Raw genomic sequence first — 12,310 nt, forward strand, 5'->3', positions numbered from 1 at the left:
AACACTTGAAATCTTCTGGGAAACTTAAAGCAATCACCATTCCCATTCTTGTCCTGGGAGAGGAATGAAACATGAGTCTGAGCTGGGTTCAGCCAGGAGCAGACCTGCTACTGGAAAGTCAAGGAGCAGATACCCTTGGAGCAGCTTTGGAGGCAGGAGGAGAGAGACCTCCGAAGGTCCATGGCCACTGTTCTTGGTGAGATGGTGAGAGAGGAGCCTGCTTAGCTTGCGAGTACAGGAACTCCTAACTGTAAAAACCTGCCTGTTACCTCAAAATCAAGTTCCAATTCCCTCCTATGTGAGAACTATGGGCATGGTTTGTTGTATTTTCTTGCTCTTGGCCAAGGATATTTGAATGTTCTGGTAATCAGCACATAAAGGTCAACTGAGTTACTTTCTCTCTGCCCATTTTTGGTGCTTTTTGCTTGGAATTCAACCTTCCCAGACATTTACGTCTCAAGCTCTGCTTTCTGTTAGCCTGTATGTTTGTACCATCTTTTCCCTTTTAATTCATTTTAGTTTTTGGAGTGGCTTCCACTGCTTGCTTGCTTAAACCCCACTACGAAATCTCTTTTTTATTTTGTAGGTATATTTACTTCATTTCATTGTCATAGATATATGTTCTTGGGCTTTTTGTCAATTTATTTTGTTTCCACTTTTTTTGGGGGGGGAGTACTGAGGATAGAAACCAGGGGTGCTGTACTACTGAGCCACATCCTGAGTCTTATTTATTTTTTTTACTTTGAGACTTGAGAGGCTGAGGCAGGAGGATCGCAAGTTTGAGGCCAGTCTGGGCAACTTGGTGAGACCCTGTTTCAAAGTTACAAAATAAAAAGGGTTGGGGTGTGTGGCTCAGTGACAGAGCATCCCTGGGTTCAATTCCCAGTACATCTAAAAAAGGAAATTTGTATGCTCCTATTATTCCCTACCTTCCCTTCCTACCCTCTCTCCCTGAACCTTTTCATGTGATGTCATAGTGAAACTATTGCTATTTTAATAGCTTTTATGTCAAGAATTTAGCCATTATACTGGATTAGTGTCAAAATTACCTGTTGTTTAAGTGTAATTAGATTTATTTAGTTTAGTTCTATGTTTAATTGGATTGAATTTTTATCCTATTATACCTCAAAAATTTTCCCCGATCATAAAATAAAATAAAATTTCATTTTATTTCATATTTTGATTGGTTTGATTATATCTACAAGTAGATTTTTCAGAAACATGTAGCTAACACTACATTGCTTGAGTTATTCCATTTTCTAGTGTCCTTTATTGCATTTATACACGAAAGACATCCTGAGGGACACCTTTCCATGCATTTATTAATGTTGTCTTATTGTTTTCCTGAATCTAGAATGGCTAAGAGTCTGAGGGGAACTTCTTTTTTCACAGGGGTGAACTGCTCTCTGCCTAGATGCTCACAGGAAGCTCCACTCACACCGTGAACCTTTGATTCCGCCACTTCCTTAGGGTGTTACTCTGAAGACATTTCTTTGTCTTGATTTTGCTATAATTTCTCTAACATAAAGAGCCCAATTTGCTGGTTCACATCTTCCCTAAAAGAACTTGTCTCTTTTGTCTCTTATTACATCTTTGCTGCTTTTCCAGTTCCATTTTTTTTTTTTTTTTTTGGTATCAGGAATTGAACCTAGGGGCAATAACCACTGAGCAACATCCCCAGCCCTTTTTATTCTTTTATTTTGAGACAGGGTCTCGCTAAGTTGCTGAGGCTGGCTTTGAACTTCTGATCCTCCTGCCTCAGCCTCTGGGATATTACAGGCAGGTGACTCCACGTCCAGCTTGTTCTGCCTTCTATAGGAATACAATGATGCCTGTGTTGGCTGTTGCCTGTCTGATCTATCGTTCCCTCTTGCAGGGGCTAGAACTGGGTTCTTCCAGGAATGTCCCAGCTTCTCCCCGAGGACTGTGCACAACCCCAGTTTATCAAGGTTCAAGTAATGGAGGCATCTCCAGTCTCTCCCTGGCCATGACCCCCAACCCCACCCGCCCCACCCGCCCCTGAGAATTGGAAAGACAAGGGCCTGGGTGGCTTGTCTTTCTGTCAGTGCCACTGGACACACTGTCAGCTGAATGAGTGACTAAATTAATGATTATTCTTGTGACCACCCCCAAACTCCTCTACTTTTAATTCTTTTGTTCCTCTTGGCACATTTGGAAGAAGGCAGTTTTTAACTTTTTCATTTTCTCCCTGTGATTCCAGGGGATGGAACCCAGGGCCTTGTGCATGGAAGGTGAGCACTCTACCCTAGCCCAGTGATATTTTTATCTGTAAGGAAAAAAGGCTTAGATCCCTCTCTACATCAGAATCATTGCAGGAGAAGGCTAGAGGCTCCAGTATACATGGATCACAGACATGGCCCTGGACAGACCTCTTCCTGTGAGCTGGTGAGGCCAGAGGCCTGTGAGGTCAAATGAACTTGCAGAGTACAGCTCCCCCCAAGGCCTGTTCCTGCCTCTGTGTTCCCCATCGCTCCCATGGACCAGCTGAAGATAACCCAGGTGCTTTCTGCCTCTATCCAGCCAGACCCTCCAAGGCCTTGGGGCTGCTTTATATGTTCAGCAGGTTGGGTACTGCAAAACTCCAAACAAAGAAGACACAGCACATAAAAGATTATGGTGTGACTGGCATCCACTGAATCTGTGCAATACCCAATCTGCACAACCATTGTTGGTGACCCTGTTGAGCCTGTGTGCTCTGCCTCTCTGAGATTCTCATGGGGACATTAGGGTAGACAGGGACCAGGTCATGCAGGACCTAGTAGGGTCTGGACTTACCTCAAGGGCAATGGGAGCCACTAAAGCCTTTTAGGCAATGGGAGAGGCATGCTCCCAGCTGAATAAGGGACCAAATGCTAGCACCAGCAAACATCAAAGAATCAGAGAGCTGGTTCTCAGGTTGACCTGGGGCCTCCAACTTGCCCCAGTCCCAAGGGAAGAGAGCACAGCGTTGCTCACCAGCTCCCCATTCAGCCGGAGGGCATCTGCCAGTTCCAGCAGGATGGACACTCGCTCTCTGGGCGGCAAGGGGGACCCACGAAACTTCTTGCCTTCCTCCACCTTCACAGTTGGCAGTTTCATGATCATTTTCAGTGTCTTGATGGCCTCTGGATGGTCTCCAGATTTGTTGAGGGCCCTGGCCTTGATGAAGTGGTAGAGGGGGTGGTCTCGGACCTAGGAGGAACACAACAGAGTGTGGGGCTCCAGCTCACCACTGCTGCTGCTCACAGCAGCCACTGGAGAAAACCACGGGAGCCAGAGCCAGGGAACCACCTGAGGGCAGCAGAGGGTCTGAGGGATGCAGGTGGCTCCTGGGGTTGCCTCACTCTCGAGGAAAGTGGGAGCTATAGGTAGCTTGGCTTTGGGATGCTGAGTGGGCAGCAGAGTACAGGGGACCCTCACCTGAAAGTTGTGGCTGACACCCAGCTCTAAGCTGTGGGAGCACATGGCAAAGTTGCCCTGAGCCAGGTGGATCTGGGACATGAGGAGGTGGGTATCCGCAGACGTGGGGTCCAGCTCCAGGCAACGCTGCAGGACGCTCTGGGCATTCTCCAGCTCCCCTAGAAACCAGAAACAAAGCTCTGCAAAACAGGGGTCCCCGGGGACCTGTTGTCCAACAGGTGGAGGCAGGATGGATTGTACACCCACACTGGGCATTTTACCCAGTTCTGCTCTGCTTTAGGGGGTCTCTTCCTAAAATTAAAACTACAGTTTTGCCTTGATCTGGACAAAAGCCAGGACAATTAAATCTAGGTCCAACATTCTCCTTGCCTCTTTGACCCCAAGGAGACAGCTAAGTCACTTTGCTGCTCCATCCAGAAGCTCAGGGGAAAATGGAAATCTCAATTCCCATAACTAAGAGCAGAACAAAAGCTATAACAGTAGCAACTATGATAGTCTCAGCTTACGAATGTGCAACATGTGCAAATCACCTTGGAAAGTCTGATCTAACATCTGTGTGGCCCTGTAAGGTTGGTATTACCTGCAAGGTTGCTGCTAGAGATAGGACCCAGGGCTTCAAACATGCTAAGCAGGTGCTCTGCCACTGAGCTACATCCCCAGCCCTGATCTTTGTCTTTCAGGTATAGGAACTAGGGCTCCAGTGATGTTAGCCACTCAGCTCAAAGGGACAAAGACCACATTGAAGGGCAAACCCACCAGTCTCCTGAACCAGATCTCTGAATCCCCTGGCACTAGGGGGCCAAGGGATCTCCTTGCAGCCAGGCTGGTGCTTATGGGGTGGTGGTGCCAGCCTGGGGCTGAGGTATAATGAGTTGGTAGGGAGCTTCCTCCCTCTGCAGCCAGGTCCCTCAACAGTCTCCCACCTGCAGTCCCTAACCTGCATGGGTAGGTAGGGTGTACCTGCTTCTGGATTCCAAGCTCCCTACTCTCTTGTGTGCTGTGGAAATGGAAAGAGGTCACCATGGCAACCTAAGCACCTGGAGACTTTGCTTGGGCCCCAAACCAGCTGGGACCAGCTGGTGGCTGTTAGCACTCCTGGGGGAGTGCTCCTGCCCTGGACTTGAACCTAGGAGACCTTGAAGCTGTGGGTAAACCTGGCTCCCAGATGATCATGGAGGGAACAAGGATGACAATGGGGAGCTCTCAGCAGAGTGCACCCCACATAATGTAGTACTGGAGGACAGATGCACGGTAGTACTGTGTTTTGGATCCTGTAGAACTCCCCAGACTAGATTGGCCTGGCTTTCAGGCAGACAGGATGGGATGAAAGGCCACATAATAACTTCTGGAGATGGCTGTGTGCCCAGAGAGGATACCTATATAAATTGTCTCCCTCTCTTTCCTTCTCACTCTAGTGGCTGGCCTTCGCACTGGGGGAAGCTGGCAGGGTGCTGATCTGTGTACCCAGGAGCTCTGAAAGCCTCACGGTACAGGGCCCCACCTCTGCATGGGGCTTTCCTGACAACTCTTTTCACACTGATTCCCATTAACATCCTCTTCCTTGCTTCCTTATTTTACTTTTCTCTGTCGCATGTCACATTCTAACAAACAACACCAGGTGCTCAGTTGTTCATCTACTTCCTCTTACTAGAATGCAAGCTCTATAAGGAAACTTTTGTCTACTTGGAGTATTACTGTATCCCAGAAGTTCTTCAGTACTACCCGCATAGATCAAGTAAGTAATCTGCAAAAGGCCTGGGTGGGAGAGACCTCTGCTGGTGAGGGAGGCCAGGAAGGTTACTGGCACACGAGGCTGGACTGAGTGGGCAGGCCAGGAGGGCAGGCTTGTGTGTCTGCATGTGTGCATACAGCATGAGTGTGCATGTGGACACAGCCGGGGCGGGGGTTACAGAAGCCCTGTCAGGTGTCCGAGCAGATAAAGAGATGTGAGAAGACACAGACCCCCCCCCCCCCCAGCTTCCAGGACCTACCTGAAAGATACTTGACCTGAGCCATCACAAAGAGGGGTTCCATCATAGCTGGGACTGCTTTCACGACAGGACTCAAGATCACAGTGACTTGTTTAAGAAGTGGAGACAGGATCTGGCCTGGTGCCCGGGGCTACAAGAACATGAGTGGCTGGCTGTGTCATCTGCCCCATTCTAAGAGACTCCTGGAGCCCTGAGAAACGCTCTCAGTAGAGGAATTTACTTGCTTATTATCCCCCTGTACCACCTAGTGTTAGAGCACACACCAGAGAATGGGGACTTGGTTCTGCTCACTGCTGTGTCCCCAATACCTAGAATGGTGTCTGGTTCAAGGCATTGCACCCAATGAATTTTTGTTGACTGACTCATTACAATGTACTGGGGAGGGGGTATTAAGACTTGTGAAAACGTGGTCCTTGCCCACAAGGAATCCTGTGTGGTAGGGAAAGCAGGTTGAATGAGCACACACTAACATTGTTCTTAGAAGCCTTCTGGGGAGAGGGGAGCCAAGTGCTGTCTAGGACACAGCAGGTGCATGGCCTGTGTCCTGCTCCTCCAGGAGTGTTAGCCTGAACCAGCTGCCTCAGCATCCCTCGGAGCTTGTTAGAGATGCAGGACTTTGGGCCTCACCTGTAACATCAGAATCTGCACTGGAACAACCTCCTGGGTGAGTTGGGAGCCACATGTCCACATTTGAAAAATTCTGATTGCCCAAGGCTCAGACTGTCCTGATGACTGGACAGATAAGGTCCCTCCCCTGTCCTTCAGGTGGGCACCACCCACACTTGTACTGTGGCCCCCACGGTGAAGATGGGCCTTCCCCTAACCTGCTTGGGGCAGAAGTGCAAGTATTCCTTGGCGATGCAGACCAGGAAGAGGGGGTCTAGCTGTTCGAGGTACTCGGGGCTCAGGGGGAGGCCCTGCATGCTGGAGAAGTGCAGCTCCACTGCCTCCTTCAGAAGTGCCGTGGCCTCCTGCTCCCCCTTATGCTTCTTGGATGCCAAAAGGGCTTGGAGGAAAACCAGCAACTGTGGGAGAGAGAGCCTGAGTCTCAGCCAATGCCAGCCTGGGCAGAGTTCTTGGGGAGGGCAAAGCAGAGGTCCAGGCCATTCTGGCTGCCCTCTCTTGTGAACTGGGGATGGAAGGAGAGCCAGAGAGGCAGCCCTGGAGCATGCCATGCCTCTGGGGAGCTCTGACCTCAGACTTCCCGAGGGACTGCTGCACCTCCTTCAGGAATTCCAGCTGGTGCTCAGCCTCTTCCAGGTGGCCTTTTAAGATCTGGCACCAGATGATTCCTGTTAATAGGACAGAACAAGGATGAGCAGCCAGCTTGGAAGCAGAGCCAGCAGAACATCTGGTCAGAAGGCTTGGAAGAGACAGTGGAAGGGAGGGCTCTTTGGGGCAGGGGATCTTTTCCAACACCCTCACAAGTTTAAGAGCAACACGTCCTCATGGGAAAGAATTGAAATGATAAGGCAATAATAGAAAAACATCCCCAGCTCTGCCTTTAAGACTCTCTCTAATGATAACCACAATTAGCAATTTGGGATGTATTCTTTTTTTAATATATATATATTTTAGTTGTCAATGGACCTTTATTTTATTTATTGATACATGGTGCTGAGACTCGAACCCAGTGCCTCACACATGCTAAGTAAGCGCTCTGCCACTGAGCCACAACCCCAGCCCTGGGATGTATTCTTTAAAGTATTTTTCTAAATATTTATTATTAATGTATACATATATGTACAACTCAAACATATGCATTTTGGGGGCTCAGGGTATAGCTCAGTGATACAGCACTTGCCTAGAATGCAGGAGGCCCTGGGTTTGATCTCTAGCCTTGCAAAATCAAACAAAGAAAAAAAAAATCCAAAAAATTGAATTTATTGTTGAGTGTAGTATATGATGGTGACTACCTTTATGTCTTTCATAATGGAAAGCCAGATGCCCAACCAGAAATTACTGGACAACTTACCAGTTTGAAATCAGGCCTGTGTGTCCCATTTGTCGGTTTGTCTATTCTAGTCAGTGCTGGCCTCACTTCACTACTGTAGTCTTGTGATATGGGGTATTTTTTTTTTTCAGGGATAGGGCTAGAATACAGAGTCTCACGCATGCTAGGTAAGCACTCCACCACGACGCTACATCCCACAGCCTTTTTCATTTTATTTTGAGACAGAGTCTCACTAAATTGCCCAGGGAGGTTTCCAACTTGGCAATCCTCCTGCCTCAGCTGAGATTACAGGCCTTCACTACCATGCTTGGCTTGTGATATATTTGATGTTAGAAGGACAAACTTCTCTTTCCCTGCTATTCTTTTTTTCCAAATATTTCCTGGACATTCTGGTGTATTTGTTCATGATGGCTTTCCTAAACACCCTCTCGGTTTTCAATTCTAGTCAGCTCACTACTTGGCATGTTTGAGGAATTTTTCATTTTGCCACGATGTTAATTTTTTAAAAATATTTTTTAGTTATAGTTGGGCACAATATACCTTTATTTTATTTGTTTATTTTTATGTGGTGCTGAGGGTTGAATCCAGTGCCTCGCATGTGCTAGGCAAGCACTCTACCGCTGAGCCACAACCCCAGCCCCTACGATGTTAATTTTTGGTAATTCTCTTTTGGTTCTCTGTACCCTTCTCAGAGTAGTGTGTTCTTTATTTATTGACAACCACCACCTCTCCAAACACTGAAGGCATTTTGGGGAGATAGGCCCTTCTGTATCCAAGCCCTAACTTGGCTCCTCAAATGGCCCCCACTTTGCATGTTCCACTTCAGGCCTCTTTCAGACTAGCAGATTTATACACAGGACTAGACTGATGAGGATTAGCTGCTGGGCAGACTTCCAAATTGTTAAGGTCACTGATTTTTCCAGACAGGCCAGGAAAGTCAGAGATTCTAGAACACCTGTGAGTGAGTGAGCGGGACCTTCTGACCACGCACTTCCCTCTGGCTGCCTGCTGGGGCGCTCCCTTGATTGAAGAACTGGGGAGGTACTCAGGCTGCTGGGGGACTGTTAGTGCCCAGCAGCCAAGTCTTTTCGTCCTTCATGGCCCTGGTGATAAATGGAAGGCCTCTGGAGCACCACTCTTCTCCCTTCTGCCCCAACACCCAACAAGAGCCTCTTTGATTCCAGGCTCTGGATGGAGAATGGTTCCAATGATCCTCCCTTTACCTCCCTGAGTGCCCCATGGGATGCTTTTGCACTCAGCCTCTGGTGGCCCTGAGCTTGAGCTATTTTGGTGGTGGTGTTTTTCCTGGAACTCTCTGGGGAAAGCTGGTCTACTAATTTCTTTAGCTGACTTAGCTCTGCTTACGCTCACATACAGGTTTGTAGACCTGCTTGGAATCCGCATATTTGATGCCATTTGCCTTATATCATATAGAAATATGATGATCTTCAAATTCCTGGTCCCCTAGAGGCATCTCCCCCTATTTCTAGGGCTGTAATAGTCTCATTATCTTTCTAAATGTCTCATTTTTGGGGGGATGGAGGAGAGGCATGGATTTGAGGGGCTAGCCTGACACATTAAACCAGAAGTCAAGATCAATTACTCTGACAACTGTGCTGTGCAGATGAGAAGCTTGCAGTTGAGAGAGAAATGACTTGCCCTCAAACACACAGCTCCTCAGGGCCAAAATGAGAACCAGCCACCTTGAGCAGGGGACCACCAAGCTTCCTCACCTACACCGAACACTACTGCTTCAGAATTCATAGAGACCATGGAGTTGGGGCTTTTAAAAAAAATGTGTAAAATGAGGGCTGGGGTTGTGGCTCAGAGGTAGAGCACTCACTAGCAAATGTGAGGCCCTGGGTTCAATCTTCAGCACCACATAAAAATAATAAATGTATTGTGCTCATCTACAACTAAAAAAATAAGTAAAATAAAGGTTTTATGTCCAGCTACAATTAAAAAAATAAATATTTTAAAAAAATGTGTAAAATGAAAAAAGCATCTGGGCAGACGGGGAAGTAAAATCCTTAAAACTATCTCGCTGGTGGCCTTCCAGCTCAGGGACCTCCGTAAGCAGAACATCTCAACACTGGGCTATGGGCCCTGAAAAGAGGCAGAGCCATCAAGAAGGAGGTTCAGGCCATCAGTCCTCCAGGAGAGCCAGGGTATGGGTATTGGAGTCTGGCATGGATCAGAGTGGCTCTGATGATACTCCTGAGCCTTCCCCTGCCTCTTACATCAACACTGTATGTCCATGGAAAGGACAAATACTCACACATCTCCTGGGTGAATGCTTCCCAGCACCTCTTTTCTGGGCCCACGGAGGCCACCCTGTTTGGATCGCCCACTCTCCTACCCCCTCTCCCACCCCACTCCCCGCCCAGCCTGCAGAGACCTGTCAGGGCAGCCATGCTGTTCTCATCCAGTTTCATGGCCTCCGAGTACCACAGAAATGCCTCCTTCACTTGGTTCTGCAGGATGAAGAGGTAGCCCAGCTCTGTGGCCACAGGGGCACAGGAGGGAGAGGCCACGAAGATGCGTTCAATGAAGCTACTCACTAGCTGCAGAATCACCTGGTGGTTCCCACACTGCAAGGAAGAGGCATATGGGAATGGGGAGAGCACTCAGTCCAGCCTGCCTGAGCAAGGCCATGTGAAGTATGGGGGACACTTTGGCAGGGCTGGGTAGGCTCAAGAGAGCTCAAGAGGTGCTCTGGGTCTAGGCAGCTGAGTTAATGGAGCCATCCATCTCCCAAAAGACCTTCCATGGGCCACCTCTGCAGGACCTGCCTCCACCACAGGGTTTCCCAAGGGATCCATTCCCTGTCTGGCTGCAGTTCATTGGTCCAAGGAGTCACCAAGAGGTTTTTAAAAAAATTGAAGCTGGGGGAGAAGAGGCTCTTTGTGTCCAGTGGTGGAAATTGGTCTCAAAGGCTACAATTTGCCATGTTCCCTATCATGTGTGGAGGAGAATAAGCCCGAGAGAATCAGATGTACAGGTAGAGGGGAAAATGGTGACCCAGAGGCATTCAGCAACTCAGTTCTGGTTCCCGAGGCCTCAGAGCTGCCCTTGTAGTTACAATTTCTTCTCATTCTGTAGCTGCTGATAAAAGACACAGATTCTTTGGTGACTTGGTCTATTTGGAACTTCTCTGATATCAGAGAGGCCTAGGCAGGCCAGCCTTCCTAGGTCCCTTCCATAGAAGGAGTATGGGTACTGGGCCAGAGGTGGTGTAGCTCTGCACAGTAGCTGCAATGCAACCCTCTGTCCCCAGAAGGATGCTGCCACTCAAAAATCACTTCGGACCCCATCTCCCTGATCTTCATAGCATCGCTGGGGCACCTGGACCAAGGGGACAGACAGAGCCTACATGTCAGGTTAGCAGTCAAGAGTCCACTAGCCTGAAAGGCCAAGTTTGAGCTGGAGGGCGAGTGGTAGGGTGCCCAGAGAGCTTCAGTGGAAGCCTGGATTTCCAGGAAAAGCAGAGACGAGCACCATTTTACAAACCAGGAGACAACCTTCTTACCAGTCTGTTAATCACAATAATTTTTTTAAGGTGGAGGCTTGGATTTTGGGGCTCTCTCATTTCTAACACTTTAATCAGATTTCTGACGTGATCAGCAGCCTGTGGGGACAAAACAGACAATGTTGAAGGCAACATGTAAAACTAGAGCAGTGATTCTTGAACCTGGCTGCACATTCACGTCAACTGGGAGACTCAATACCCATGTCCTGGCACCACCCCAGAGATTCAGATGTAACTGGACTGGGATGGCCCAGGCACAGAATTATTTCAAAGCCCCACAGATGGAGACTTGGGGGACATTACTGCCCCAAGAGCTGCTTGCTCCTCTGCCCTGAGTTTGTGAAGAGAAGCTGCCCTTTTAGCCCCACAGAGAAAGAAGCAGGGCCATCCCGCTGTGGCCACTTCACAGCATGCCAGGCCCACAGCAAACCACCTGGGTAGGCCCAGACCTTCTCCATTTTGACATGAGTCACCACATTGGTGCCTGTCCAGTGAACCCTCCCAACAACCCTGTAAGTGACAGCCACTACTCTCCAAACTTTCCAGTACAGCAGATGAAAGGTCAGAAAGGTTGGGAAATTGGTCTGAGGCCACCCAGCCAGCCAAGGGACTGACTTAATCTAAAGCTTTTCCATTGAGTTCTCTGCTCACTCCCCACCCAGGAGTTCTCAACTGCAAAGATGTGCTGAAAGAGAAACCTGAGATGGCATGAGTTCACTCTGGTGGGTGAACATGGCAGGACTAGAACTGGGCAGCTGGTGGGGGAGAGGGGCAGATCCCAGGGTTTGAGGTGGGGGTAAAGAAGGGACACTAGGTGCTAACTCTGCCCTTGGGATCAACCCGAAGGAAGCAAAGTAGAGTCCTGTTCCTGCCAAGGTGGCATTTCCTCCTGCTTCCCCCCAGAGAGAGTGCACACCTGTAATACCAGTGGCTCTGGAGGCGGAGGCAGGAGGATCGCAAGTTCAAAGCCAGCCTCAGCAAAAGTGAAGTGCTAAGCAACTCAGTGAGACCCTGTCTCTAAATACTCAAACTCTTTTTGAAATTAATACCCTGTTTGAACATTGTATTTTTATTCATATTCTAGTCATTTTTGACTGCATTTAAGGGCAAATTTAGGTTTCTGGGGGAAAATATAAGGCTTAGGAGCAGGTTGGGTCCTAACCATTGTTTGAGTAGTTCCAACCAGTCCCTAAAAAGGTAGCATTTCCTAAACTCTGAAACAATACCATGACTTGTACTAGCAGTTAACATGAATCAAATTATTCCTGTATACCAGGCACTGTTCTGAACTTTCTCACTTCTCATCTCAGTCCTTTGAATAACTTCTCAGCTCTGCAGAATTATGTCATTTTATAAATGAGTGGTTGAAGCTTTCCCAAGGTGGAGATACCTTCCCAACCTCCCATAGGTAGCAGG

General features: G+C 48.4%; 1 protein-coding gene across 3 annotated transcripts in view; it reads right to left on the bottom strand.

The window, feature by feature from the left end:
• The window catches only part of Ttc21a (tetratricopeptide repeat domain 21A), a 34,462-nt gene that overhangs the window by 10,485 nt on the left and 11,667 nt on the right, over positions 1 to 12,310 (bottom strand). For all 3 annotated transcript variants that reach the window (XM_015489474.2, XM_048794883.1, XM_048794884.1), the window contains 7 exons: positions 10,895 to 10,993; positions 9,764 to 9,956; positions 6,606 to 6,703; positions 6,236 to 6,436; positions 5,412 to 5,541; positions 3,421 to 3,578; positions 2,977 to 3,192 (listed from right to left, as the gene is read on the bottom strand). In XM_015489474.2, coding sequence (XP_015344960.1) covers positions 2,977 to 3,192; positions 3,421 to 3,578; positions 5,412 to 5,541; positions 6,236 to 6,436; positions 6,606 to 6,703; positions 9,764 to 9,956; positions 10,895 to 10,993 — 1,095 coding nt within the window. The remainder of the gene's footprint in view (positions 1 to 2,976; positions 3,193 to 3,420; positions 3,579 to 5,411; positions 5,542 to 6,235; positions 6,437 to 6,605; positions 6,704 to 9,763; positions 9,957 to 10,894; positions 10,994 to 12,310) is intronic.

The sequence above is a fragment of the Marmota marmota genome, unplaced genomic scaffold (genome assembly GCF_001458135.2).
Source record: "Marmota marmota marmota unplaced genomic scaffold, marMar, whole genome shotgun sequence".
Lineage (NCBI taxonomy): Eukaryota > Metazoa > Chordata > Mammalia > Rodentia > Sciuridae > Marmota > Marmota marmota.